General features: G+C 33.4%; 2 protein-coding genes and 2 pseudogenes across 5 annotated transcripts; 1 reads left to right on the top strand and 3 right to left on the bottom strand.

Moving 5' to 3' along the window:
- Window positions 1-1138: 1138 nt before the first annotated feature.
- LOC107638961 (NADH dehydrogenase ubiquinone complex I, assembly factor-like protein (DUF185)) lies at window positions 1139-11394 on the top strand. Of its 3 annotated transcripts, none has more exons than XR_015880840.1 (14): window positions 1139-1399; window positions 1479-1590; window positions 1715-1797; window positions 2088-2153; window positions 2981-3081; window positions 4092-4210; window positions 4399-4439; window positions 4767-4855; window positions 5053-5230; window positions 5306-5422; window positions 5888-5932; window positions 6445-6573; window positions 7174-7372; window positions 11136-11394. XR_015880840.1 is itself a non-coding variant. In XM_088483891.1 (13 exons), the coding sequence occupies exons 1-13, from the start codon at window positions 1274-1276 to the stop codon at window positions 7306-7308; spliced, it is 1341 nt and encodes a 446-aa protein (XP_088340017.1). In that variant the 5' UTR covers window positions 1139-1273; the 3' UTR covers window positions 7309-7664. The 3 variants fall into 3 exon arrangements, 1 of the variants encoding a protein (XP_088340017.1); XR_015880841.1 differs by lacking the exon at window positions 11136-11394 and adding an exon at window positions 7574-7664; XM_088483891.1 differs by lacking the exon at window positions 11136-11394 and having other exon boundaries at window positions 7174-7664.
- LOC107636100 (wall-associated receptor kinase-like 10 pseudogene) lies at window positions 8153-11804 on the bottom strand (annotated as a pseudogene).
- Window positions 11805-14602: 2798 nt separating this feature from the next.
- Window positions 14603-16929, bottom strand: LOC107636101 (wall-associated receptor kinase-like 1; annotated as a pseudogene).
- On the bottom strand, window positions 14603-22823 carry LOC107638962 (putative wall-associated receptor kinase-like 16). Of its 2 annotated transcripts, XR_002360656.2 has the most exons (5): window positions 21791-22823; window positions 21468-21521; window positions 17776-18977; window positions 16828-17031; window positions 14603-15980 (listed from the first exon to the last, which is right to left on the bottom strand). XR_002360656.2 is itself a non-coding variant. In XM_016342360.3 (3 exons), exons 1-3 carry the CDS (start codon window positions 22701-22703, stop codon window positions 17779-17781), a joined length of 2166 nt encoding a protein of 721 aa, XP_016197846.1. In that variant the 5' UTR covers window positions 22704-22823; the 3' UTR covers window positions 17575-17778. The 2 variants fall into 2 exon arrangements, 1 of the variants encoding a protein (XP_016197846.1); XM_016342360.3 differs by lacking the exons at window positions 14603-15980; window positions 16828-17031 and having other exon boundaries at window positions 17575-18977.
- Between the last annotated feature and the right edge of the window lie 3871 nt (window positions 22824-26694).

Raw genomic sequence — 26694 nt, 5'->3', positions numbered from 1 at the left:
AAGGAGAGGCTCAGTAGACTAGGCATTATTAATCACCATGATAATATTTGTGTGTTGTGTAAAAAGGACATAGAATTTGTACATCATTTATTTTTTGCCTGTGAGTTTACGTGGCAGGTGTGGTGTGCTTGGTTGAGGTTTACTGATAGAGCATGGGGCATCTCAGGAACTGTTAAAGAATTCTTTGAGAGTTGGACTGGAGCAACAGGTGGGAAGTCTGAGCAAAAGAAATGGCTGATAGGATTCTGTGCGATTGTTTGGAACATCTGGTTAGAGCGGAATAGCAGAGTTTTCCAAAGAGTAGAGACAAGTGTTGAAGGAGTAAAGATTCTGTCCTTCTTGAGCTACAAGGAATGGTGTGGAGTTGATCCGTTTGGTTGTTGATGGCAATGCCGGAGATGACTACGGACAACTTTTATTTATGGTTATATTTTGTTTTGTTTGTCCTTAATTCCTGCTGCTTCACTTTATTGTGTTGAGCTACCTACGTTAAAAAAAAAAAAAAGAATTAGTAAAACTGTAGCTAGTAATATCATTTAAAAGTGATTCCGCCTACAAAACCTTTACAAAAGAATTAGTAGAATAAATGCCTGATTTATCAAATTTTCAAACAAGTTCGTCATCTCTCTTAGTTGTTAATTTGAGTGACTATAGAATTCTATAAAGTTAGTTAACTAGTTTCAACTCTCATTCAAATAGTTTCCTTCTCTATTAAAAATTTCATATCCACTCTAATCTATCCCAAAATTCATAATCCCCTCTGTAATAGATGCATTTTGATTTGAGACTTAAAAAAAAAAAAAAGTGTCTTTCAACACATTCCCTCAAACTAGCAATTAGCTATATCCTGTGAATTCTATGTTTATGTATAGCTTTAAACAGTTTGAGTGTTTCCTCAATTGTTAATGTAACCACGTTCATCATAAAATATGAATTGTAATAGATTATCTTTAAATTTTGTCTACATCTAAGGTTTATTAAAACACATCCAGAAGCTCTTGCAACACATTCAACTTGTAATTTTTTTCCTTAACTGAATTTTTATTTCTTCTTTTAGAAAGATAGTTTTAGATAATTAATTGCAATAATATAAATGATTGCATTGTATAAAAATTAAACCATTTTCTATACAGAGAGAGAAATAATTTTAAAAAGAATAGTAATTGGAAAAAAAAAAAAAAAAGAAAAGGAAAAAGAATGAAAAGCACTAAACCTTGAAGGGGGTTTAAGAATAAAAGAAGATGCTTTTGTGGTAGCATCGTTTCCCAAAACCATGTTTATAGTGATTCGCAGGCTTCGGCTTCCTCCCATTTCCGTTGGGCGATTCCAGAATCAAGTGTGGACTCCGCCTCTCCATGCTCTCTTCTCCACTCACATTGTCGCCGACAAACCAATTCTGGTAACAATAACCGATTTCCATCCTCTTCATCATCCCTATTCCCTATGCTTATGCTTTTCATTTTCTTCAATTTCTGCAGGTTCGGGATTTCGTTCACTCTGCTTTGTACCATCCCTTACATGGTTACTTCTCCCAACGGCCCCGCTCCGTTGGAGTCCTTCACAGCAGCATCAAGTTCAATCAACTTGAAGGTCCTAATCTTGTTCCTTCATAATCTTGAATTAATTGTGAATATTCAGCTTCTGGAATTTGGATAATTTCTGGTAATTAGTTTTGTGCTAAATACTAATGCATTACAATGGTAGCGGATTTCAGGCAGAAAAGCTTATATGAGATACTTGGATAATATTTACAAGCAGAACGATATCTCTTGGTTTACGCCTGTGGAGATCTTCAAGGTACACTGGACTGTATATTTTTTCAGTCAACAATATATATAACAAATGTTACAGATGCTTATATGGTTTTAATTTAATAGCTCCCAGTTTCATAAGGTGGAAACTGTTGTTTATTTGTCCAAACCATTTATTGAATCACAAATTTGTTTTTTGAGTTTTCATACTATTCAACTTCTAAGAGCTGTCCTTGTAGTTATTTTAGAATTAAATTTGCTGCACTTGGACCTTCTGTGAAACCTTAACTAGTGTTTTGTGTCTCTAATCATTTATGCAATTTGCCTTTTGTGTAGCCTTGGTATGCCCATGCAATTGCTGAAGCCATCATGCGAACTGCAAACTTCTCTGTCCCTCTAAAAGTAAGCACATTTTACTTGTGACCATTGCCATCTGAATTTTTTGGAAAAAAATGTTTTTCTGATATTAATATTAGGATATTACTGTAAAGTGCATCTTGATAGGAGTTATTTGTTTTTTTTTTTTAATTTATTTTTTCTATTTATTTTTTATCTTCTGGCATGAATGAAATATTTATCAGATCAAAAAGGAAAATGAAAAGAAAAAGATGATAAAGAATGTTTTGAGTGGCTCTAGGTTTGTGCAGAAATTTCACCGTTCAAGATTTATGCCTGCAAACCACAGACATTTTCCCCAATGTAGGAGAGAGCAGCCTTATTTCTCGTATCATGTATTGAAGTTCGGTTCCCATGAATTTAAACAATTACACTTCTTGAGTGATTTTGTAAAGCCGACCCCACCTAGTGGGACAAGGCTTTGTTGTTGTTGTTGTTGAGTGATTTTGTAAAGATATCTGCTTGTTGTACTTCAATCCCCACATTTAAGTGCCTCACCACAAACATACCTAACACTGTATAAATTTCCTGAATTTCCTTGTTTGGTTGCATGTCTACTGTTTAGAACCCATGAAAGCACCATATTCTATTGTTCCAGCAGCTAGGCTGTGAGAGCCTTGCACCATGATGTTATTAGCTAATGTTTTAGTTATCTATAACTATGCTTCATGCCTGTTTCTTGGTAAAATTTGTTTTTCATTCTTTTCATTACTAAACACACTTAATTTGGACAAAACATTAGTAAGCATTGCTAATATATGTCCTTTACACATGGTTTGCTACTTTTTATTACTTCAATTAGTAGTTAATACTATCCTCTAATTTGCAATCAGATATATGAAATTGGTGGTGGATCAGGAACTTGTGCCAAGGGTATATTGGATTACATAATGTTGAATGCTCCTCCAAAAGTTTATAACAGTATGACTTACACGTACGTGCCTCGACAGTTAATATGTATTTTATGCTAAAACCAAATTATAAGTTAGAACCTGTTCTTACCTTTTCTTAAGATACTGGGCTATGCTTCTGTTATACTATTTTCTGTACATCTAATTGTCTGAGTAATACATCTCTCTATGTTGCTTAAGTGTTCCCCAAGCAACTTCCATTAGGGTAATTCTTTAATTTTGGACTTTGATTTTCACTGAGACATGAATGTTAGAGAAAGTAAGAAACCGCCAAGCAACATTTCCTTTTGGTATAATTTGATTCTAGTCTATTCTCAGTGAGTTCTCACAACAAGAGTGTATGGACCTTGTATTCTGTCCCTATTTTTCTTGTATTTTATTCTTTCAGTTTCTGGCCCACTCTTCTAGTCATGTTCTTTCTTGATGAGTGCATATGGAAATCCAAAGTTCCTCTGCAGTCTTGTCATATGATTGGAACCAGTACATAAAAGGATTGCTACAAATGATTTGCTGTGTACATATTGCCTTGCTGTTTCTCCTGCAATATGTGTTATCTGTTATGTACTTGATTATAGATTTAGCTACAACTCATGCTATGTTTCTAAAAATTGTGCTACTGTTAGTCTATTCTCAGTGAGTTCTCACAACAACAGTGTATGGACCTTGTATTCTGTCCCTATTTTTCTTGTATTTTATTCTTTCAGTTTCTGGCCCACTCTTCTAGTCATGTTCTTTCTTGATGAGTGCATATGGAAATCCAAAGTTCCTCTGCAGTCTTGTCATATGATTGGAACCAGTACATAACAGGATTGAAACAAATGATTTGCTGTGTAAATATTGCCTTGCTGTTTCTCCTGCAATATGTGTTATCTGTTATGTAGTTGATTATAGATTTAGCTACACCTCATGCTATGTTTCTAAAAATTGTGCTACTGTTAGTCTAGTGAGAATATCTTGTTAATTATTCCGGTTATCTACTGTATTTGGAGCCACGTTATGCACATTGCAATTGATGTATTATTTTTAACTACAGCTCAGTTGAGATTAGTCCTTCACTTGCTGAAGTGCAAAGAGAGACTGTTGGTGAAGTGCGCAGCCATATTCCAAAGTTCAGGGTAGAATGTCGTGATGCTGCTGATCGGAGGGGATGGGGTAGGCTGCTATAGTACTTCTCCCTTGATTGAGATGAATTTTTTGAATTTCAATGCTCCTATTTTTGAGATGTTGTGGGGTATTCTATATGTTTTTTTTTTTTTTCAAAATTTATGGAATATATGACCCAAAAAAACTAAGAAATAAATTGACGCAATAATTCTATTATAATTATTCCTTCTTTACAGGGGATGTGGAGAGACAACCGTGTTGGGTTATAATGCTTGAGGTGTGTTCTATACTTGAGTTGCATTTGTTTACTGCAGCTCATTTTTACTAGCTGTAGAAAAGAATTTAAACTTCCCTTTGATGTGGATCTAGTTAACTCAAGTGAAGAAAGTGGCTACAGTAAACAACCTAACATGTAATGGACTTATTGTTGTTAAATAGTGTTAATATCCTTCAAACTGTTCCACTGCCATCCTGTGTAATGTATCACCAGTTACCAGTTGGCTTCACCTAGAAGATGACGAACTGCTCTAGTCAAAACTATGTCGTATTATGATTCTAATAATTTTTTTTTACCAGCAAATCACTTTATCAACTTACTTTGTAGGTACTTGATAATCTTCCACACGATCTTGTCTATTCAGAGAATCAAGTTTCCCCATGGATGGAAGTCTGGGTTGAGAGGCAACATGGTCGGTAAGGGTGCATGTTGATCTTGATCGTGCTGTTGCTATGTGCATCATATCACGTATTCTAATTCTTCATTAACTTGTAACTACCAAACCAGATAGATGCTTTAATTCAAGAAATGTTAAATTTCAATTGTGAAAGATGCACCTTAACAAACCTATGTATGGATTTTACATCACCAGTCACCTTTCTTTTTTCAATAGAGAAACACTCGGTGAGTTATACAAGCCTTTGCAAGATCCACTTATCACACGCTGTGTTGAGATCATGGACATGGATGAGCCTAAAACAACTCGGAGCGCTGCAGTACCTACACTGAAAGGTATTTGGTCTAAAGTTTACCCGAAACCTCGTAGATGTTGGCTGCCAACTGGATGTTTGGTAAGAGAGTCTCTTAATCTTCCTCAAGTTTTATGTACAAATAAATTTTTTGCATTTACATGTTTTTCTTGGCAGAAATTACTTGAGGTTCTGCATGAGGTGCTACCAAAGATGTCCTTGATTGCTTCTGATTTCAGCTATCTCCCAGATGTGAAAGTTCCTGGCGAAAGAGCTCCTTTGGTTTCAACTAAAGTATATTTCTGTTATCTTTACTGAACAATAAAACAGCTACCTGCTTTTTTGTCTCAAACTTTGAGTGAAGTTTTCATGAAGTTGTACTTAAAATGTAGTCATTATCCATCTCCTTTCAACTTTAGTGCTTGACATCTAAATAAAAATAAAAATGGATTGATTTGCAAACACATTGTTTTTAAGTGATGTGTATTATGAACTCTTATCATTTTTTTTTTTTGAGAATTTGTAAGGAATGATGATTTGAATTTTGAAGTTATAAAATACTTTCTCATCCTCTCTCTAGGGGTTTGGGATTTCAAAGGGGAAGGAAAGGTTGTATTGAAAAGATCCAAAATTTAACGCTACACCCCTTCCCTTCCCCTCACTTTTCCTCCAGAATCCCAACTTACAGACTAACCCTATGTGTCCTGAATCCAATGTGTGTTGACACTCTAACACACTTACTTTTTTATTGAATTGCAGAAAGATGGAAGCAGCTCAGATTATGAGAACTATATGGACGCAAAGGTTTGGTTTCCCATCAGCCTCATCTTTCAATCTAGTTTCTTCATTTTCAAGCACATCCTGAAAATGAAGTTACAAGTGATTAGCAATCATCTAAGTCACTAACTCATATGATTAAATTAAATAAGCTGTCCCTCGATATTCAGTGGTTTAGAGGAAGAAGTATAACATTGCAAAGAACCTGTTGTATTGGGAGCATAAATAGCTGCGTAGTAGTAAAATCAACTTCCTACATTATTTGAAGTAATTGGCATCCTCCTGATTGAAGTAATTGGCATTATTTGAATTGTTGTTCGTTACTTGGTACTATTTCCTGGTCATTTTGTTTCCTTTATTGAAAACTATGAACTTGAGCATTGTTTGTAGTTCCTAAATAGAAAGAGTCAACTATTTGTCAATGTTAATATGTGTATGTTAATATGACTCATGAACCTGTCATGATTTTTTTTTTTTTTCCGAACTCCGCAGTTTTATATTCAAAGTCAGCATTTCCTTGTGTTTTTCTTTTATTGCAGGGTGATGCGGATATCTTTTTCCCTACAGACTTTTGGCTTTTGGAACGGATTGATCATTACTGTTCTGGTTGGCTGAAACTTAAGGGTGATCATACATCCAAAAAAGGAAAGAAAAGGAGAACAATTACGGTTAGTTCTGTTAACATTATTACTGCAATACCTTGTCTCCTTAGGTGGTGTTGGTTATATAGATTAAATATACCAATAATCTCAAAAAATATCATATCTAAAAATTGTTTCCCATGTACCAGTAATTACATATACATGTATAGATAGGTAATGTTTCTTTATATAATTATTTTTCTTTGCTTGGCATGCTTACTGATATAACTTACTAGTTAAATTGGATGGCCTGTTCAATGTAGAAGTTCTAAATGAGGCATCTTTGCATAGTGTAAAAGTTAAATGCACTATCGAAAAGAAAAAAAAAAGTTTTACATAGATATCCAATAATATTGTCAAGTTAGTAAAATTGTTTTACTCAACTACCTTCTATTTTAGAAATCTTGCAATCGATAGTACTTGATTGGTTACTAATATAGAACCATTTTAGACTAACAATGTATTAAAATTAAACTGTTGTTTAATCTCAAATCTGAAAATCCTTTTCAATTATTTTATTGGAATTTCTTTTGGTATATTTCGCTTCTATTTATCTTATAAGACTATACCTGATATGCTTCATTTCAATGAATTTGCAAGTTTATGCAATAGTTTTGTCTGATGCAGCTGGATACATCAGCTTTTATGGAAGAGTTCGGTTTGCCGACAAAAACGAGAACCAAAGACGGATACAACCCACTTTTGGATGATTTCAAGAATACCAAATTTTATCTGAGTGTTCCTACACACAATATCAAGTAGATTCTCAATACAAGTACTTGCACTCACATAGACGGGTCAAGGCATTTCATGAGCTAATATTTATGTAAGTACCCTGGACGTAATCATTTATAAATTAAATTATTCTTTTTGGTCAAATTAAAATTTTCAACATAAACATGGTTATGTACTGTCTCATGGGTTCAACACTAAAGCCCCAGAAAATAATATGATTCAACAAGATATAACATCCTGTAAGAGAAGAACATCACCAGTTGTGATGATTGTTTTAAACCGGTGTTTGCAGATTGGGGATGTATTTCTTATGGTTTATACCTATTATTGTACACTGCGATTAGCAAGAGATTAGTTTCTAAGGAAGAACATCTTTATCTCCACGTATCATCTCCAACCTTCATTTTCTCAATTTTTCTGCCAAGTTATTGAAATATATTAAGCCTGAAGTTTTCTTTGCTCAATTTCAGTGTTTTTGCTGTCTAAGATGGGGTGTAAAAAAACATGTCCCTCCCATCATGAGAGGGAGAAGGGCATTAGGAAATCATTATATCTGACTAACAATATCTACATAGTTGAACTAATATATTTTGATACAATTGCATCTTGTGTAGATTGATCTAAGAAGTTTGATAGGAAGAGTTATTTTGAATTGATGGAGGGTATTAACTAACAGTTTTAGTTTGTTATTCCCATCCTTGTATATACATTCCACCTCATGTTCTTGTGACAAAACAAATTGCAAAAATGTGCCAATCATTTTATGACATTCAACTCCCAGAATTCCTTAGCAAGAATTGGTCAAGAATTTAACCTATATGTAGGATTGGTCAGTAATCACCATCAGTGAGCTAAGTCTCTTCATGGGCTTTTATGCTCTAGAATTCCTTTGCAACTCCCAGATACCATATAATTGCATTGAGACTTCCTTCATACTAGGCCGCTTAATACCTTTCAGGTCTAAACATCTTTTGGCAAGCTTGGCAACTGCATTGATATGCTTTCTCCTTCCTTCCCACATGATTCTTTTGTCAATGATGTCAAACACACGTTTTTCCTCCATGCACAAAATAAAGTATGATGCTAAATTTTGCGCCTCATCCGGGGCAACAAAGGAAACCGGCTTTTGCCCTGTTAAAAGTTCAACAAGAACTACTCCGAAACTATAAACATCACTCTTGTCTGTAAATTGACTAGTGTGAAAATATTCAGGATCCAAGTATCCGAAAGTTCCTTTAACTAATGTGGTGAGGTGTGTGTCTTCAATAGCAATCATTTTGGATGTTCCAAAATCAGCCACCTTTGCATTGTACTTTTCATCCAATAATATATTGGTCGATTTAATATCTCTATGATAAATGGGCTTAGAAGCCGCTGAATGTAAATAGAATAGAGCTCCTGCAACTTCAATGGCAATCTTTAAACGCATTTCCCATGTCATTGGTAGATATGCATCTTGGTCATGCAAATATTGGAAAAGGGTCCCATTGGGAATGAATTCATAAACAAGCAGAGGAATCTCTGTTTCCAAACAACACCCCAACAGTTTAACCACATTTCTGTGGTCAATTTGCGAAAGAATAGCAAATTCATTGATGAATTGTTCTATCTTTCCTTGGACCTTAAACTTCTTGACAGCCACAATTTTACCATCTAGTAGCATGCCCTTGTAAACAGTACCTTCACCTCCATTTCCAAGTATCCGGTTCACATTAAAGTGGTTTGTGGCCTTCTCTAATTCCTTTAAGCTGAAAAGTTTAAATTTATCAAAACTACCTTCACTAGAAGACAATACCTTTTCTAACAACACACCACCATTCTTTTTGAAGAAACTTTCTCTGCTTTTTTTCGCTATTCTTTTCCTTTCAACTTCATAGAGCCACCTTAGACCCAGCAATAAAATAATGGATCCGAGGCTTGACAAAAGTCCTATACATTTGTCACACAACAATAAATAAATAAGAGATTACTTTTTCCAATTCAAAATAATGTAATCATGCACCCACCTTGCATGGAGTTATTTAATTTTTCTAACTTTAGGCAAGCTATAAATCAAAACAAGTGAGAGTTGAAAACAAATACACATGTTTCTTTTAACTTACTAGATGAACAATGTGATTTAGGCAAGCTATAAATCAAAACATGTGATTTCATGTGAGTTGAAAATAAACAAGAGGGGGTGAAGACTCACATGCAATTGTTTTCTGGTGAAATTGATAATTAAAAATTGTTAGATAATAATTTAGTCAAATTTGTTAAATTATCTAATGGCTTTTAAATATTAACTTTATATGAAAATAACTGCATATGAGTTTTTACTACAAGTGAGAGCTTATGCATACTTACCAACCATAAGCTCTTTTGTGGGAGTTCCTTCGGAATGGTACCAACGGTCTCGAATAACTGAAACGTGAAAATGGAAAAAAGATTGAAATTATAATAATAATAAATAAGTAAATAATATTTAGTTTGTATGGACTATATTAATATAAAGTTTTTGTATATATCTAATCTCGTATATTGTTATATCAACAAAAGTGTTTGGTTCAACTATCTTTACCCCAAGTTAAATATACACTAACATCTCATTGAATGATGGTATTAAAGCCTTTTGTATTTTCAAGACATAACATTACAGTAAACTCAAAAGATAGTACACAATGAAAAGGATTTTCAGTTCAAGATAAATTCTCCTTCGAACAAGTCTTAACCATATAAGCCTAGACATACATACCTATATTAAAAGTTGATCTACTATTTTATATGTAAGATAGGATTCACATTTGGTAAGCGTGTTTATTTGAGTTATTAGACTTACTCACACTAGAAATTTCTTCAATATAGGTAAAAAATGTTATGTGCACATAAAAAATCAGTCATTATGTATTTATGTATCAATTTATATGTTCTTTAACTCATTTTTATTGTGTATTTTATATTTTAATATATATTATATATGGATAATTAATTTAGTGACTGTTTTTTTATACACTTAGTATGACTAATATAGATATGTTTCGTTTCACATAAAAATTGAGTGAAAATATTCAGAAATTTATGCATATGGGTAAATATTTTTATATTCTATTAAAAGATCTCATTCATTCATTTCAATTAAGTAATAAAGAGAAAATAAGAAAGAGAAAAAAATACATTGGGTCCTAATTTTTTTTTTATATCGTAACGATAATTAAGTCTCACACAAAATTTAATTACAAATAAGTTGTCTATTGAAAAGTGTCGAGGACTAAAAATTTTTATCAAAAATTTAGTTATACTTTTCTCTGATAAATAATAGATAGATGTGATAAAAGAAGAAATTAATATAAGGTTAAATTGCTTCAAATTCACTAGATGGTTAAATGGATAATATATTAATATCAAACTATCAAAGTCATAATTAGGATTGGTTCAATGGTAAACAATTTGGATTACTTTTATGAGGTGCTCAAACTTCGTTTCTATGAATTATGACATTGTCAGTGTAAATATACTTCTGTAAAACATTTCTAGCTACATACTATGATCTAATTCGAATCAGAATAGTTCATACATATAGTTTTATGATAAAATTAGATGTCTGCAGCAAAAAGGTACTGACCTACACAGCCACCAGCAATGTATGGGTTCCCATGGAATCCTACTCTGCATTTGCATCTCCAACCTGAGTGCTCCATTTTTGAGGACGTCACATTAGTCTTAAGACATTCTGCATTAGTTGCTTCAATGTTGATCCAATTCAGAATCTCAAACTCCAGCACAGCATGTGCATAGTGACTCACATTCTTCTTGAGTTCACTCTCTTTCTGATTCACCATCCATGTTAATTCCTCTCTCCATTTTTTTGCTATCAGCGCATAGTCGTCGCACCCAGGAGCAATGCTTCCATTTCTTATATCTTCCATTGTCACCTCGTACTCTGATAGATGACTTGGTATTGAAGCAACACAACAGAACTTTCCATGGCAACCAAGATTAACCTTTTTTCCACTGGCAACCAATTTCTTGAGTCTTGTGAACTCTTTTGGACCGCAAACTGACACGCAGCCGGCGACTACTGAACGGTTAGAGTGCAAGAATCCAAGAATGTTGCAACCGAAAGCTACGAATGTGTTGCGCTTGTTGGAATACACAAAGGGGCTACCTCTCAAAGAAATACCTGCAGGATCTTCTATGGTTGGTTTGGGACGAGAGAGAGAAGAATCTCTGCCTCCATCGTGACACTTCCTATGGAAAACTGGATTCTTGACTTCAACGGTGCTAATGTTAACGTCAATGGCTGTCACTTCAAGGTTTATAAGCTTGAGGTATGGTGTGTGGTTACTCTTGCATTCTATTTGGAACCACTCCTCTGCATAGCATTTTGGATCCTTCATTCCAAATGGGTAAGGGATCTCAACATCTCCACACGTTAAATCACACCCAGGTTGTGCCATGATTGGGTCATGCAAAAATTGCAAATCCAATTTTCCACTTGCCAATAATAGATGCATGATGATGATTATATGAAATAGAAATCGAAGCATAACCATTGTAGTCATTAATGGTTTAATTTGATCCTTGTTGAGGAAGGTAGAGGAGTGATTATATCTTTGAGAAGAAGCACATATTATAATTTATATAAGCCTAATACAGCTTGCATTAATCACTCGTTTACTGAGGCGGCTTCTTTTATTCCATAGCAGTAACTAGGGACGAGAAGAAAACCCCAAAGAAGTTAAGAGTGATTAATAAAGAAATGTCGTAATCATCTATGCAAGTACCTCAAGTATAGGTAGAATTCAATTTTATCTGATCTAACATGAAGACAATTAACTTGTCACTATGTTTAATTATTTAATATATAGATACCTTTGTGACTATGCTGCCGCCTGAAGGTGTATATATATGTTAACTCAATTCCAGGTTGATGCAGCCAAAAAACATTATGCGGAAATTTATTTTACTTGGATCAGATTCAGCTGTAAATTTTCATTCATCTAAAGCAAAGGTTCCATATTCCAAAGTAAGAAGATTAAAGGACTCTGCCTATGATTGACAGTACATACAAACCTATAATGAGCAGTGTGACCAAAATTACATAAAATATAAAATTTGTCTTTTGGAGTTCATAACTCCAACCGTGTAATGAGAAGTGACCAAAATTACATATATATGACCCAAAAACCTAAGAAAACTTACCAATTATTGGATAAGAATATGCATAACCTCTGACTCCGAGGTGTGTGTTATGTTGCTTTGACATATATCAGAAATAGAATCTGCAACCTAAGGATGGTGATATTAAATTGTAGGATGCTCAATTTCTTGGCTTGTTTCCAGTGAGGTATTGTAAGTGCTTCTTTATAACTCTTTAGTTCAAGACTAGTTGTTAGCTGAGCTTGAAACAGTTTTGGTTTTAAAATTTCATTATTTGATCGCGTTATCATTGGGTGAGTAGGGTTGACAGAGATGCATGATAGCATATTGCTGCTCAGACTCAGCCATCGTTGAAGCATCACGGTTTGAACAAGAACTTGAAGGATAGGCAACTGAGGCAGCTCATTCATGATTGAGACATTTTTTTTGAGGAAGGAAAGCTAGTTTGGAGTAGACTCTTGGTCTTGTCGAAGAACACATGTCTGCTAATGATTGTTTTCCAAGCTGCAGTTAGACATCTATCACCTTTTGTACTGAATTCCATATCCAAGAAAAGCACACAATTCAGACCTATCATCAATTTTATGAGCATTGTGAGGCCTAATATAAGGAAAGTATAGGCATCTGAAAGCTCAACGCCTATTTGATTTGTCTATAAAGTTCAACGCATCAGAAAACATATGATGAGTAGCTCCTGAATTTGGATACCAATTCCGATCTCTAAGCACTGAAGGCATGGCAAAATCAGCTTCATTCTGCGTCAAGGCATTGGAATATGAGAGATTATCCCTAAGGTGGTGAGAAACTGAGGTTGTTTTTAGAGTGTGTGCTTCATAACCAGAGTCATACCAACACGAGCAAATCTGAGGATGCACCATTCTACCTCCTTGAGCAAATCTGGCTCCTCCTCTGCCACAATAAAAGCTACTTCCACCACGGATACCACCATGAATGTGGTAATGACTAATGAGATGTTTGATACATGAGCTTGAATAAAATTATCATGTTTCTTGCACTTTTTGAGTAGTTCTTCATGTGCCATGAGTAAGGCTTCAAGTTCTCCAATGGATACAAGTTTAGAGTAATGATTTAATAAACTAAGTGTATTCCTTAGGTAAGCCATTTAAGATTGCTTCAACATGAGAAGAAGAAAAAGACGAGGAAGAAAATGTTTGAGGGAAAAGAGTGAATTGATAAATTGATAATTTGCTTCCTCACAAATTATATATCGGCTGCTGACTAGGCTAACCAAATAAATAACTTTTTAACCTCGTAACAAACTCTCACATGGGTGCTTAACAGATTAACTAACACATCAACCAATCACATTCTCTTATATTCCTTACACGGCAAAATACTTGCAGGCTCCGTGATGGTTACTTTGGGATGAGAAGGAGAAGAATCTTTGCCTCCAAGGCGACACTTCCTATGGAAAATTGGATTCTTAACCTCAACCGTGCTTATGTTAACATCAATGGCTTTCACTTCAAGGTTTATAAGCTTGAGGTAAGGTTTATGGTCACTCTTGCATTCTATTTGGAACCATTCATCTGCATAGCATTTCAGATCATTCATTCCAAATGGGTAAGGGATCTCAACATCTCCACACATTGAATCGCATTCAGGTTGTGCCATGATTGGGTTGTGCAAAACTTACAAATCCAATTTTCCACATGCAAATAGTGGATGCATGATGATGATGATCCATGTTATCAAAATGATAATACGAAATACAAATCGCAGCATAACCATTGTATTCATTAATGGTTTAATTTGATCCTTGATGAGGAAGGTAAAGAAGTGATTATGTCTTTGAGAAGAAGCACATATTAAAATTTATATTAACCAATAGCTTGCATTAATCACTCGTTTAATGGGGTGGATTGTTTTGTCCTATAGCACTAACTAGGGACAAGAAGAAAACCCCAAAGAAGTTAAGATTGATCAATAAAAAATGTCGTAATCACTTATGCAAGTACCTCTAGACTCTAGTATAGGTAAAATTCAATTTTATCTGATCTAACAAGAAGACAATTAATTTGTCACTATGTTTAATTATTTAATATATACATATCGTGTGACTTTGCTGCTGCCGGAAGGTGTATATATATGTTAACAACTCAATTTCAGGTTGATTCAGCCAAAAAGCAACCAAAGAAAGAAGATTAAAAGACTGAGCCTATGACTGACAGTACATATATATAAACCTATCATGATCAGTGACCAAAGTTACACAAAAATACCATTATGACTTGTTCTACATATATATGACCGAAAATATTAAGAAAACATACCAATTATTTGGTAAGAATATCCATAACCTCTGGCTCTGATGTGAGTGTTAGGTTGCTTGGACCTATATCAGAAGCAGAATCTGCAACCCAAGGATGGTGATATTCAATTGCAGGATGCTCAATTTCTTCATGATGATTTTGTAGTGCATTATTAGACTTCCTCTCCAATTTCCAGATCTCATCCATTTCTCTTGTGACTTCTTTCATAGTTGGCCTTCTTTTCCCATTTAGCTCAAGGCATCTGTATGCAAGATTCGCAACTGCAATGATATGTTCTTTCTCTGCTTCTTTTGTCACCCTATCATCGATGATTTCAAACAAGCAATCTTCTTCCATGGAAAGAACAAAATATGAAGCCAGACTTTTCTCTTCGTCAGATCTTGAGTAGGATAACGGCTTTTGTCCTGTCAAAAGTTCAAGAAGAACTACTCCAAAACTGTAACATCACTATTTTCTGTCAATTGGCTAGTATGGAAATATTCAGGATCTAAATATCCAAAAGTTCCTTGAACTACAGTGGTGAGATGAGTATCTTCGATAGAGATCATTCTAGAAGCTCCAAAATCTGCTATTCTTGCTCTATACTTCCCATCCAACAAAATATTTGTTGACTTTACATCTCTGTGATAAATTGGTTGAGAAGCAGCTGAATGTAAGTAAAACAAATCTCCTGCAATCTCAGATGCAATTCTCAAACGCATATCCCATGTCATTGCAAGTCCTCATTTTGGTCATGCAAATATTCATAAAGATTGCCATTGGGAATGAACTCATAAACAAGCAAAGGAATTTCTTTCTCCAAACAACATCCTAACAACTTGACTACGTTTCTATGGTTTTTTTCTGAAACAAGAAGAGCTCAACACAAACGTGGAGCATTTGGTACATAAACAAGCAAAAACAAACTATAGACAACAATAAAATAATACCTATTGTTACCACCTAGAAAGCTCAACAAATACGCATCCCCATGTCATCTCCGGCATTGCCATCAACAACAAAAGGGATCCTCGCACCTCCACTCCTTATAATTAAGTATAGTCATGTTGATAACGTCACCAGCACATTTTCCTATATTCTGAAACAATTTCCGATTCCTTTCCAACTAGACGTTCCAAATAACCGCAAAGAAGCTTATGAACTACTTCTTGCTTTCCTCCTTCCTAGTTGTGACACCTGTCCAGCTTTCAAAGTGTTTCTTTAAAGTACGCGCCTACGCGGAACAGACCATTTTATGCCAAAATCGGATAATCAAGTGCACCACACCTGCCAAGTAAATTGACAATCAAGAAACAAGTGGCAGACATTTTCAACATCCTTATTACATAAAACACACACATTATCACCCTGGTTAACAATTCCAAGTCAACACAGTCTTTCTTTAGTATTCACTCTGCCTACTAAAGCAAACCATATAAATAGCTCAACCCTTGGAGGGACTAAACCTTTCCAGATAGTCTTGGTAAAGCTATAGCTTGTTACGTCCTCCGGACTACGTTTCTATGGTTAATTTGTGAAAGAATGACAAATTCAATTGTGAATTCTTCAACCTTCCCTTGGACCCTAAACTTTTTGACTGCAACAATTTTTCCAGCTACTAGCATACCCTTATAGACTGTACCTTGTCCTCCCTTTCCAAGTACTCTGGTCATGCTGAAGTTATCAGTGGCCTTCTCTAACTCCTTTAAGGTAAAGTGTTTAACTTTGTCAACATTAACTTCGCCGGAAGATATCCTTTGTTCTAACAACAAACCTCCATTCCTTTTGAAGTTCTTTTCTTTGCGGTTCTTTACTATTCTTTTCTTTACAACTTTATATACCCGCCATGAACCGAGAAGTAAAATTATTGATCCAACACTCGAGAAAACACCTAACAGATTTTTAATTATTAATTCAATTTTTTTAGTTTAATTTTTTTAATCTAGTAATCTAATGTATTTTATCTTATATTTTTAAATATTAATGATTAATTGATGGTCAAAACCAATAAATTCTGATGGCTTTTATAATTCTTCATTTGGTAAAATGATTTTAAAATAAATCCAATAGTCAACAGTTAATGTAAAATACAATAATTTGCTCTTAGTCTTAGCTGAGAAAGGAACTATCATACCGTCATTGAGCCTGCAGCCTTGTGGAATGTAGGGATTGCCAGAGGAGTAGTCGTGGCAGTAACATCTCCGACCGGATGAGTTCTTGGAATATGATGTAACATTGCTGCCCCTTACAGTTGCTAGGAAGCCTTACGGACGACTCCATCCCTATAGATTTGCCTGCATTCTATTTGGAACCACTGGTCTGCATAGCATTTGATTTCCTTCATTCCAAATGGAAAAGAGATATCAACCAGCTTGTGCTATCGGAGCAATTTCGTATTGTGCAAATGCCAGTGTATGTAGAATAGTGCATGTTATTAACATGACATGATGATCAAACGCGAATTGAAGATCCATTGTTGTGGCTTAAAGGTTGGTATGATGAGTTTCATTAGTTTTGGACTATGGATTGGAGGATATTTATAAGGTGAATTTTAACATGCATGTGATTTCGTGGCTACAATGATTATGAAGTATGTTAAAGTTAAGATAATAATATATATTTTTTATGTTTTTATAATATATTTTTTAATATTATTTTTTTTTAAAAATGGTTAATATATATTGGCTGAAAACAATAATTTACTAATTAAACTCATTTTTTTATTATTTCTTTTTTAAAAGAAAAAGTAGAGACAAGAGTGCAATCAGTGAAAGGCTTTAATAATTTGATATTGCCTTTTTGAAAGGCTTATACACACACCCCTTTGTGACTATGCTGCCGCCGGAAGGTGTATATACGTGTTAACAACTCAATTTCAGATTGATTCAGCCAACAAGTATTAAGATGAAATTTATTTTACTTGAATCGGATATGACTACATTTTTTCATCTAAAGCAAAGGTTCCATATCTCCAATCAGATATGACTACAATTAGTCTTTTGGAGTTCATATCTCCAATCCAATCATTATGTCTTATGTTACATATATATGACCTAAAATCATAAGAAATATTAAAACTTACAAATTATTCGGTAAGAATATGCATAGCTTCTGACTCTGAGGTGAGTGTTACGTTGCTTGGACTTATATCAGGAGCAGAATTTGCAACCCAAGCATGGTGATATTCAATTGCAGGATGCTCAATTTCTTCATGACGATGTTGCTGTGCATTATTAAACTTCCTCTCCAATTTCCAGATCTCATCCAATTCTCTTGTGACTTCTTTCATAGTTGGCCTTCTTTTCCCATTGAGCTCTAAGCATCTATATGCAAGATTCGCAACAGCAATTATGTGTTCTTTGTCTCCTTCTTTTGTCACCCTATCATCAATAATGTCAAACAAGCGATCTTCCTCAACAGAAAGAACGAAATACGAAGCCAAACTTTTTGCTTCGTTGGGTCTTAAGGAGGATAATGGCTTTTGTCCTGTCAAAAGTTCAAGAAGAACTACTCCAAAACTGTAAACATCACTCTTTTCTGTCAATTGACTAGTATGAAAGTATTCAGGATCCAGATATCCAAAAGTCCCTTGAACTACTGTGGTGAGGTGAGTATCTTCGATGGAGATCATTCTTGAAGCTCCAAAGTCAGCTACTTTTGCTCTGTACTTTCCATCCAACAAAATATTTGTTGACTTCACATCTCTGTGATAAATTGGTTGAGAAGCAGCAGAGTGTAAGTAAAACAAAGCTCCTGCAATCTCAGATGCAATTCTCAAACGCATATCCCATGTCATTGGCAAGTCCTCATTTTGGCCATGCAAATATTCATAAAGATTGCCATTAGGAATGAACTCATAAACAAGCAAAGGAATTTCTTTCTCCAAACAACATCCTAACAACTTAACCACATTTCTATGGTTAATTTGTGAAAGAATGACGAATTCGTTAATGAATTCTTCAACATTTCCGTGGACTCTAAATTTTTTGACTGCAACAATTTTTCCATCTACAAGCATTCCTTTGTAGACGGTGCCTTGTCCTCCCTTACCGAGAACTCTGTTCATGTTGAAGTTATCAGTGGCCTTCTCTAACTCCTTTAAGGTAAAGTGTTTAACTTTGTCAACATTAACTTCGCCAGAAGACATCCTTTTTTCTAGCAGCAAACCTCCATTCTTTTTGAAGTTTTTTTCTATGCGGTTCTGTACTATTCTTCTCCTTACAACTTTATAAACCCGCCATGAGCCAAGGAGAAAAATGATAGATCCAACACTCGAGAAAACACCTATCAAATTTGGCACATTATTCTATGAGATGTTACTTTGTCTTACATGCACCAATATCATTATTTTGTCAACATATACATGGATACAACCTGTGGATTCCTTGATTACTACTATAAGTGCAAGTTCCGGGTGAATAAAAAGAACAGGTCAAGTTAAGTGAGAGCATAGCAGCGGTTAACAAAATGAAAAGAATATATTTAACAGTAAAATACTAAAATTACACATCAATGGCTTTTTATGAATCAAGTTCAACTAAATTAAATAATAAAATTTGGAGTAATTAGGGATGTCAATGGGGCAGGGCAGGGGCGGGGGATGCCTCCCTGCTCCCCATCTCCGCCCTCAGATTTACTCCTCATCCCCGCCCCATTTCCCGCTGTGGGGGAAAATTGCTCCCCATCCCCATTCCCCACGGAGCCCCATTCCCAGCGGGGACCCCATTCCCTATCTACATAATAGTTCTAACTAATTATTAATTTCCATATGAATAGAGCTACAAGTATCTATCTTATACAAAAACTGCAAGATTTTATACAAAAAGTCTAAATAACACGATGGTGACTTCTTTCGAAATAACGCAATGAGAAGACGTAACGACAAGCCAAAGAAAAAAGCAGTGGACGAGGTGGAAGACGCGACAACAAAGAGGAGAATGGACACGACGGCAGAGTTACGAAAAGGAACGCCGCAAATAGAAATTACGACGCGGTAAGGGTAACGGCATGGTGAGGTGTGACGATGCGGTGAGAAGGGTGACGAGGGGGTGGCTGCAGAGAGGTTGGATGGAGTATGGACAACCTTAGGGATCTCTGAATTGAAGAGAGGTTATGTAAATAAAGATTAGGAGTTTTGGGTTTCTATATATATGTGTGTGAGAAATGACTAAAAAACATATATGAGAAATAAACTATTAAGGATAATTCAAGGAATTCATAAAATTCGGGGAATAGCGGGGACGGGGCGGGGATCCCCGCTCGGGTCCCCGCACTTGCTTCGGGGGAATTTTGTCCCTCATCCCTATCCCCGCGGGAAAAATTTTCCACAATCGGATCCCCATTCGGGACAGTCCCCGCAGGAATCCCCGCGTCTCGGGGAATTTTGCCATCCCTAGGAGTAATACTATCTATAAGTGATTTTTGTTGATATTAGACTAATTTAATTAAATTTATTTAATAAAAAAATTAAATGTGTTGTATTATTCTATATTTAAATGATTAAATCTTATATTAATGGTAACAATATGACTATCTTTTATCACAACATAAAATTTCTAATTTTAGTTATACGTACAAACTGAGAAAATGTTAGTTTGGAAACATTTTTAAATTATTTTTTGTACAAACATATTCTCTTTTTTTTTTTACAAACATATTCTCTTTTTTTTTTTAATCCTCGCTTCTTCAACTAAAAAAAAAATTGTTATTTATTTAGAGCCAAAGATATAGTATATTCTTTTAAAAAAAACCTAGAATACAATCAATATATAATCAATAATCTCTTTTGGACTTTTCCTCCATCACAAAAAAGAGGTAAAAGCATGCATATTTAATTATTTGATTTTTTTTTTCCTTCTTGAGTTAACTATATGTTTGGTTACAAAGGACAATGACCACTAATGGCTATATTAACAGAAAGAGAAAATGTAGGGCAGTAGATTTTGTGGTTTTTAATCATCAATTAGTCATCAATGATATTTTTAATGGTTTGAAATTGTATCTAATGGTATAGGATCATTCAATTTTCCTTTGATGGTTAAGTACTGGTCAGAATTTAACAAAATTACTGGCTCCTAACACTCCTCTTTTAGTATATTAGACTATTAGTTATTGATCCAGCCAATTTTGACCCTTTTTATATTAATATAATGCAGCCAATTTTGACCCTTTTTATATATGACGTAGTACAATTATTTTATGCGCATATTAAAAATTAGTTATTAATTAATTAATTATATAAAATATATATTAAAAATAAATTAAATAAATATAGATCTATCAAGATAAATTTGGTGATAAATTTTTTGTTTAATTATTCTGTGGGTTCTTATAATTTTACTAAATTTTTAATTAGATTTTTATATATATTTTTTTAATTAGATCTCTATATTATATCAGATTTTGTAACTAAGTTTTTACTATGACAAAAATATTAAAATTAATAGAATATTTTGTTAAACTATATAGAACATTTAGTCAAATGTTAGGTATATTCGTTTTAATTAAGAAAATATTCTGTTAATTCTAATATTTTTGTCACTGAAAAACTTAATTACGAAATCTGATATGATACAGGGACTCAATCAAAAAGAAAAAAAATAAAGATCTAATTAAAAATTAACAAAAAAATTAAATCTAAATTTTTTATGTATAAATAGTATTTTGTATATCATTCATATATATATATATAAACACTGACTTGATAATATATTGTTTATCTTCAGTGTTTATAGTAGGTACCTACTATATTATATGAATATCTTCAATGCGTACCTATTATAGCCCATTTTGACCGGTTTTTGTTTCCTTCGCCGTTGTCACCATAATCTGAAACGTAAATTATGATGTTAAGTTTATTTACTAAGCGAAAATTAGACTTATGGACGCTTGATAAAGGAGAATCACAGAAAACTTTGATTTTTTTCTTCTGATCCAAATTTTTTTACAATTTTGATGATTTCCTCTTGCCTATATTCTAATCACTAGTAAAATACTGAGATAGCTACTCACGTGAAAATATCTTCAAAGAAAATAATAATCGAGAATCGTTATCGTCTTTGAAGACGTGAGTGCGTGAGAAATTAAAGAAAGAATACCGTTGGCGTAGCTGCAGCCTCCTTCAATGTAGGGATTGCCGTAAGAGTCTTCGAGGCAGTAACATCTCCGACCTGAGTGATTGTTCTTTGCAGATGTAATGTTAGTGTTGACGCAGTGACCTGAGCGAGGGAGTGTTATGGATGAGTTATGAATCTCCCATTCAAGCACCACCGCAACTTTCTTCAAACTCCGAAGATCTGTCATCGAATTCCAACGGTAATAGGCGTAGCTGCTATCATAGCGCATGTAGTCAGGAACACGAAAGTAATGCACAATCAACGCATAGCTACTGCACTCATCATCATCACTAGCACGATTGTTGTTGTTACTCCCGAAACTCTCCGTTGTGACGTTAAATTCCGAGAGATACAAAGGCAAGGAGGTCACACAGCAGTATTTGCCGTTGCAATTTTGGATTTCAATGTTCTCCTCAACGTCCTTCTTGTCGTCGCAAATTGACACGCAGCCGCTAACTTGCGTGCCGTTGGACACCAAGAAAGAGATTTCATTGCAGCCAGCTGACACAAACATGTTGTTTTCCTGCGAATACACGAAGGGGCTTCCTCTCAGGTCAACCACTTCTTGCTCAGTATTCGTAGCGTTGTGTTGGGGTTTGCAGTTCCAACGGTGAATTGGATGCATGATTTCAATCGTGCCTTCTGATACATCAATTGATGAGACCTCCAGCCCTATAGATTTCAGGTAAGGTGTATCGTGCCTACACTCTATTTGGAACCAGTGGTCTGCATAGCAATAATTGGGTTCGTTCATACCAAATGGGAAAGGGATTTCAACATTTCCACATGTGGAATTGCAGCCAAATGGTGCTATACGAGTATTTTCGTCCTGTGCAAATGCCAGATTATGTATACAACACAGGATTAACATGACATAAAAAAGTTCAAGAACCATTGTTATTGTAGCTTAAAGGTGGGTTGTCAGTTGCTGAATTTCATTCATCTTGGACTATTTATGGAGGCTATTTAATATTATAACTATAATTATTCTATGTATACATCAACACTTATGACTTAACTATTTATATAAAATAAAAAACACATTAAAAAAAATCATATATTATATATATATATATATATATATATATGCATGCGTAGCAATTTTTCTTTCTTTAACCCAAGCAGTAGCCGGAGGAGTTTCGTGGAAGTTAGCCTAATTTTTTTTTTATTATACATATATTACCTGTTAATCTACATCCACTAATTTCAAATAATATCCGTTTTTTTTTTTAATACGGATGCAAATTTTAGCAATGGAGGAAGACTTGGGTGACTTTGACCCGTGGAGATTGGAGTCCACTCTGCACCTTACTGCTGCTTGCATTGCTAGCCAAAAATCTACCAAGAGACTCGCATATTAATTTTGAAGCTCTTCTATTTTTCTCCATGTAGAAAAAAATTGTACGTCCACATAATTATTATTATTATTACAGTCACCCATTGTTTAAGAATATAATTTTTATACAATTTATCAGTTTGAAATACTTTTTATCTCTTGAATTAGTTTTTGAATTATTGGAGTTAAATTTAGTCTATTTTATAATAATAACAATAATAATAATGTGAATATAAAAGAAATTTAATATATATTTTCTTTTCTAAAATACTCATCACTATTATATATAATTCATAAAAAGGTGACAGTAGTTTTATTGTTAAGATATAGTGGCCACCCATGACCCACCCAAGATAAATAACAAGTTAATTATTAGAGTAAAGTATCGTTTTTGTCCTTAACGTTTGGGGTAAGTCCTAAAATTATCCCTAACGTTTCAATCGTCCTATTTAAGTCCCTAACATTTCAAAATTGACTTAATGTTATTCTGCCGTTAGGAATCCGTTAACATAGTTGACAGCGGGACAAAATTGAGTCGATTTTAAAACGTTAGGGACTTAAATAGGACAAAAATGTACTGGGGACAAAAATGATACATAGAAATAAATTTTAATTTTATCCTTCAATAATATTAATTTTTAACTATACATAGTATTCAATTATTTTTTAATTACATCTAAGTAAATTACACTTGATCATATTACTTTCATTTTAAATAAATTAATTTTTTTTATAATTTTACTCTTAAACATTTTTAGTTATCATGAAATGTTTGTAAAATGACTAGTATATAAATTTGTAGAAAAGAGAAAAATAATATATATACAATAAAATATAAATTATACTTTTTGTCTCTAATGTATCAAAATTCTTTAAAATTATAAAAAAATTAATTTATTTAAAATAAAAGTAATGTGATTAAGTGTAATTTATTTAGATGTAATTAAAAAATAATTGAATACTATGTACAGTAAAAAATTAATATTATTGAAAGATAAAATTAAATTAAAATTTATTTTTATGTATCGTTTTCGTCCTATTTAAGTCCCCCCTAACGTTTCAAAATCGTCTCAATTTTGTCTCGCCGTCAATTCTGTTAACGGATCCCTAATGGTAGGACAACATTGAGTCAATTTTGAAATGTTAGGGACAACTTTGAGACTTACCCCAAACGTTGGAGACAAAAACGATACTTTACTCTAATTATTATATTCATTTTATATACCCCAGATTAGCTGTATAGTGTATATGATAAATAGTTTATTTATTTGTTTTATGTAATTTTCAAAATTTTTTGGGAAATATTCTACAGGACCGTTAAGAAGATTTAATTATTAAAAATGACTTTTAATACCAAAATTAGTAAGAAGGACTAAATCTTTTTATAATATTTAAGAAAAAGAATCAAATTTTTTTATAAAGAGATAATTATATCTTTAATTATTTTTTATAATCTTTAATATATGCTATTTGATTTTCAATGCTATATGCCTATATAGATATATATGAATATTTACTTGAGATTAATTAGTTAATTAATTTAAAAAAATTACTCTAAAAGATCGTTAGAAAAATTTAACTATTAAAATATTAATTCTTAACCATTTATTTATTTATTTTTTATAATTTTTTATATTAACAATTTTTATTTTTTCTAAAATTTAGTAATTTTTATTATTTATTTATTTTTTACTTTTATGATCTTTTATCTTTTTTTTTTCTGTTAGCTAAAGATCACAAAAACAAAAAAATAAATAAAAATAAATAATTAATTAATAAAAAATAATCAAATAATAAATGTCTATCATTCAATTATTAACAAGAGTATGAATAAATATTTAAATATCTTAATATTTTTTTATTAATTTTATCCGAAATTATTTCATGTATACGCTATTGTTGTACAGAGTGCACCTGTATATAAACATGCTTAATATGTGCAAGATTCACCTGAAACAAAAATTGGAGCACTACTGCCTCTAAGATTACATTGTTTAAATGGCTCTTAGATGGCTTGTTCACTCAGCTTGCCATGTTTTGGGGTACTACTCTATTGACAAAACTGCTAAGAAGGATTGACCCAACAAGAGTATCCTACTATTTGATCAGAGTTTCAAATGCCTCTTCATTATCCACGCTACACCAAAGAGGACTATAAAATCATGGAGGAGTGGAAGGTGAATTTGCTTCTTCAGTAGGGTGGACTAAGCTTTAAGGGCACCCTTCATGACAAGAGGGTTTTTTATAAAAAGATTTATCTCCTTATTATAAAAAGATTTGGTTCGTCTTCTTAAACTTAAATATTATAAAAAGATTTGGTCCTTCTTACTAATTTTGGTATTAAAGATCTTTTTTAATAATTAAATCTTCTTAACGGTCGTTGAGAATAATTTTCCCAAACTTTTTATCATACAAACAAGGAATTTTCTATTTAGGTCTTTTTCTTTTTCCTTTTTTTTTTTGGGTCAAGAGAAAAATTTATTTTTAGAAGAAACAAATTATAATAACAAAACATTAAAGATTTCATTTCAACATCTCCACATGTAGAATTGCGTCAAATTGTGCTATGAAAGCATTTTGGTATTGTGCAAATGCTAACAGAGCACGGTATTAACATGACATGAAACGCAAATTCAAGAACCATTAGCGGCTAGGTAAATATACAGTAGCCACGCAGTGGGAGGATCGCAGTTGCGTGGAAGTTGGTCCCTTGACAATGAAGATTTGCAAATATTAATAATAATTCAATTAATACATAAAATTATGCGCAAAATTTAGCTTCAATTCGTGCTGGTGGCTAGCTGCGAAATTTCTACTACGAATAGACTTATATTTAGATAGAATAGCTAGCTAGAGTATAAAAAAATAAATGAACTGGGTAATGACACGCAACACTATTATCACAATGATGCTGCTACTACTAGTCAATGTATAACAAAGTCATATTTTGAAGGGAAAAAGATAAATAGGTTCCTGACTTTTTAAACTTTTGACAAATACATTTTTGACAAAATTTAAATACAAAAAAATCCCTGACTTTAACAAATGGAGGACAATTTAGTCCTTCCGTCTATTTGCCTCTTATACACCAAACAGAACTGGCTGACGTGGCTGAAACGGTGTTGAGGTGTCTGTTACGATGCCACGCTGGAAGGGGAATAAAGTTCGAAGGACAAATAAGTCCTTGACGTCATTTTACAAATAAAGTTTGAAGGACAAATAGGTCCTTGAGAATTTTTTTTTCATTATACTTCTATTATGCTTTTATTATGGGAATTTAGTTTATGTAGGCTAAAAGTTGGTTTTTTTATAAAAAAAAATTATTTCTTATAGGTCGAATTGATTATTTATTTTATATGGGCGTCTATCCAAAAATAGATTAGCACTATGGCTTTCAATTTAAATGGTTTCAATTTCAACCGATCTGTAGAATATAGTCAAGGTCGTGTAATTAACACCTGGGCTGATATTCTTAATATCAATCCCGGTATCATATAAAAAAATTGAATAATACTTTTAGCATTTTCAAGAAGTAATTGATTAAATAGTT

The sequence above is a fragment of the Arachis ipaensis genome, chromosome B4 (genome assembly GCF_059453495.1).
Source record: "Arachis ipaensis isolate K30076 ecotype BB chromosome B4, ASM5945349v1, whole genome shotgun sequence".
NCBI classification, from domain to species: Eukaryota; Viridiplantae; Streptophyta; class Magnoliopsida; order Fabales; family Fabaceae; genus Arachis; species Arachis ipaensis.
The sequence above is the reverse complement of the archived record's forward strand: the minus strand, read 5'-3'. Positions and strand labels throughout refer to the sequence as shown.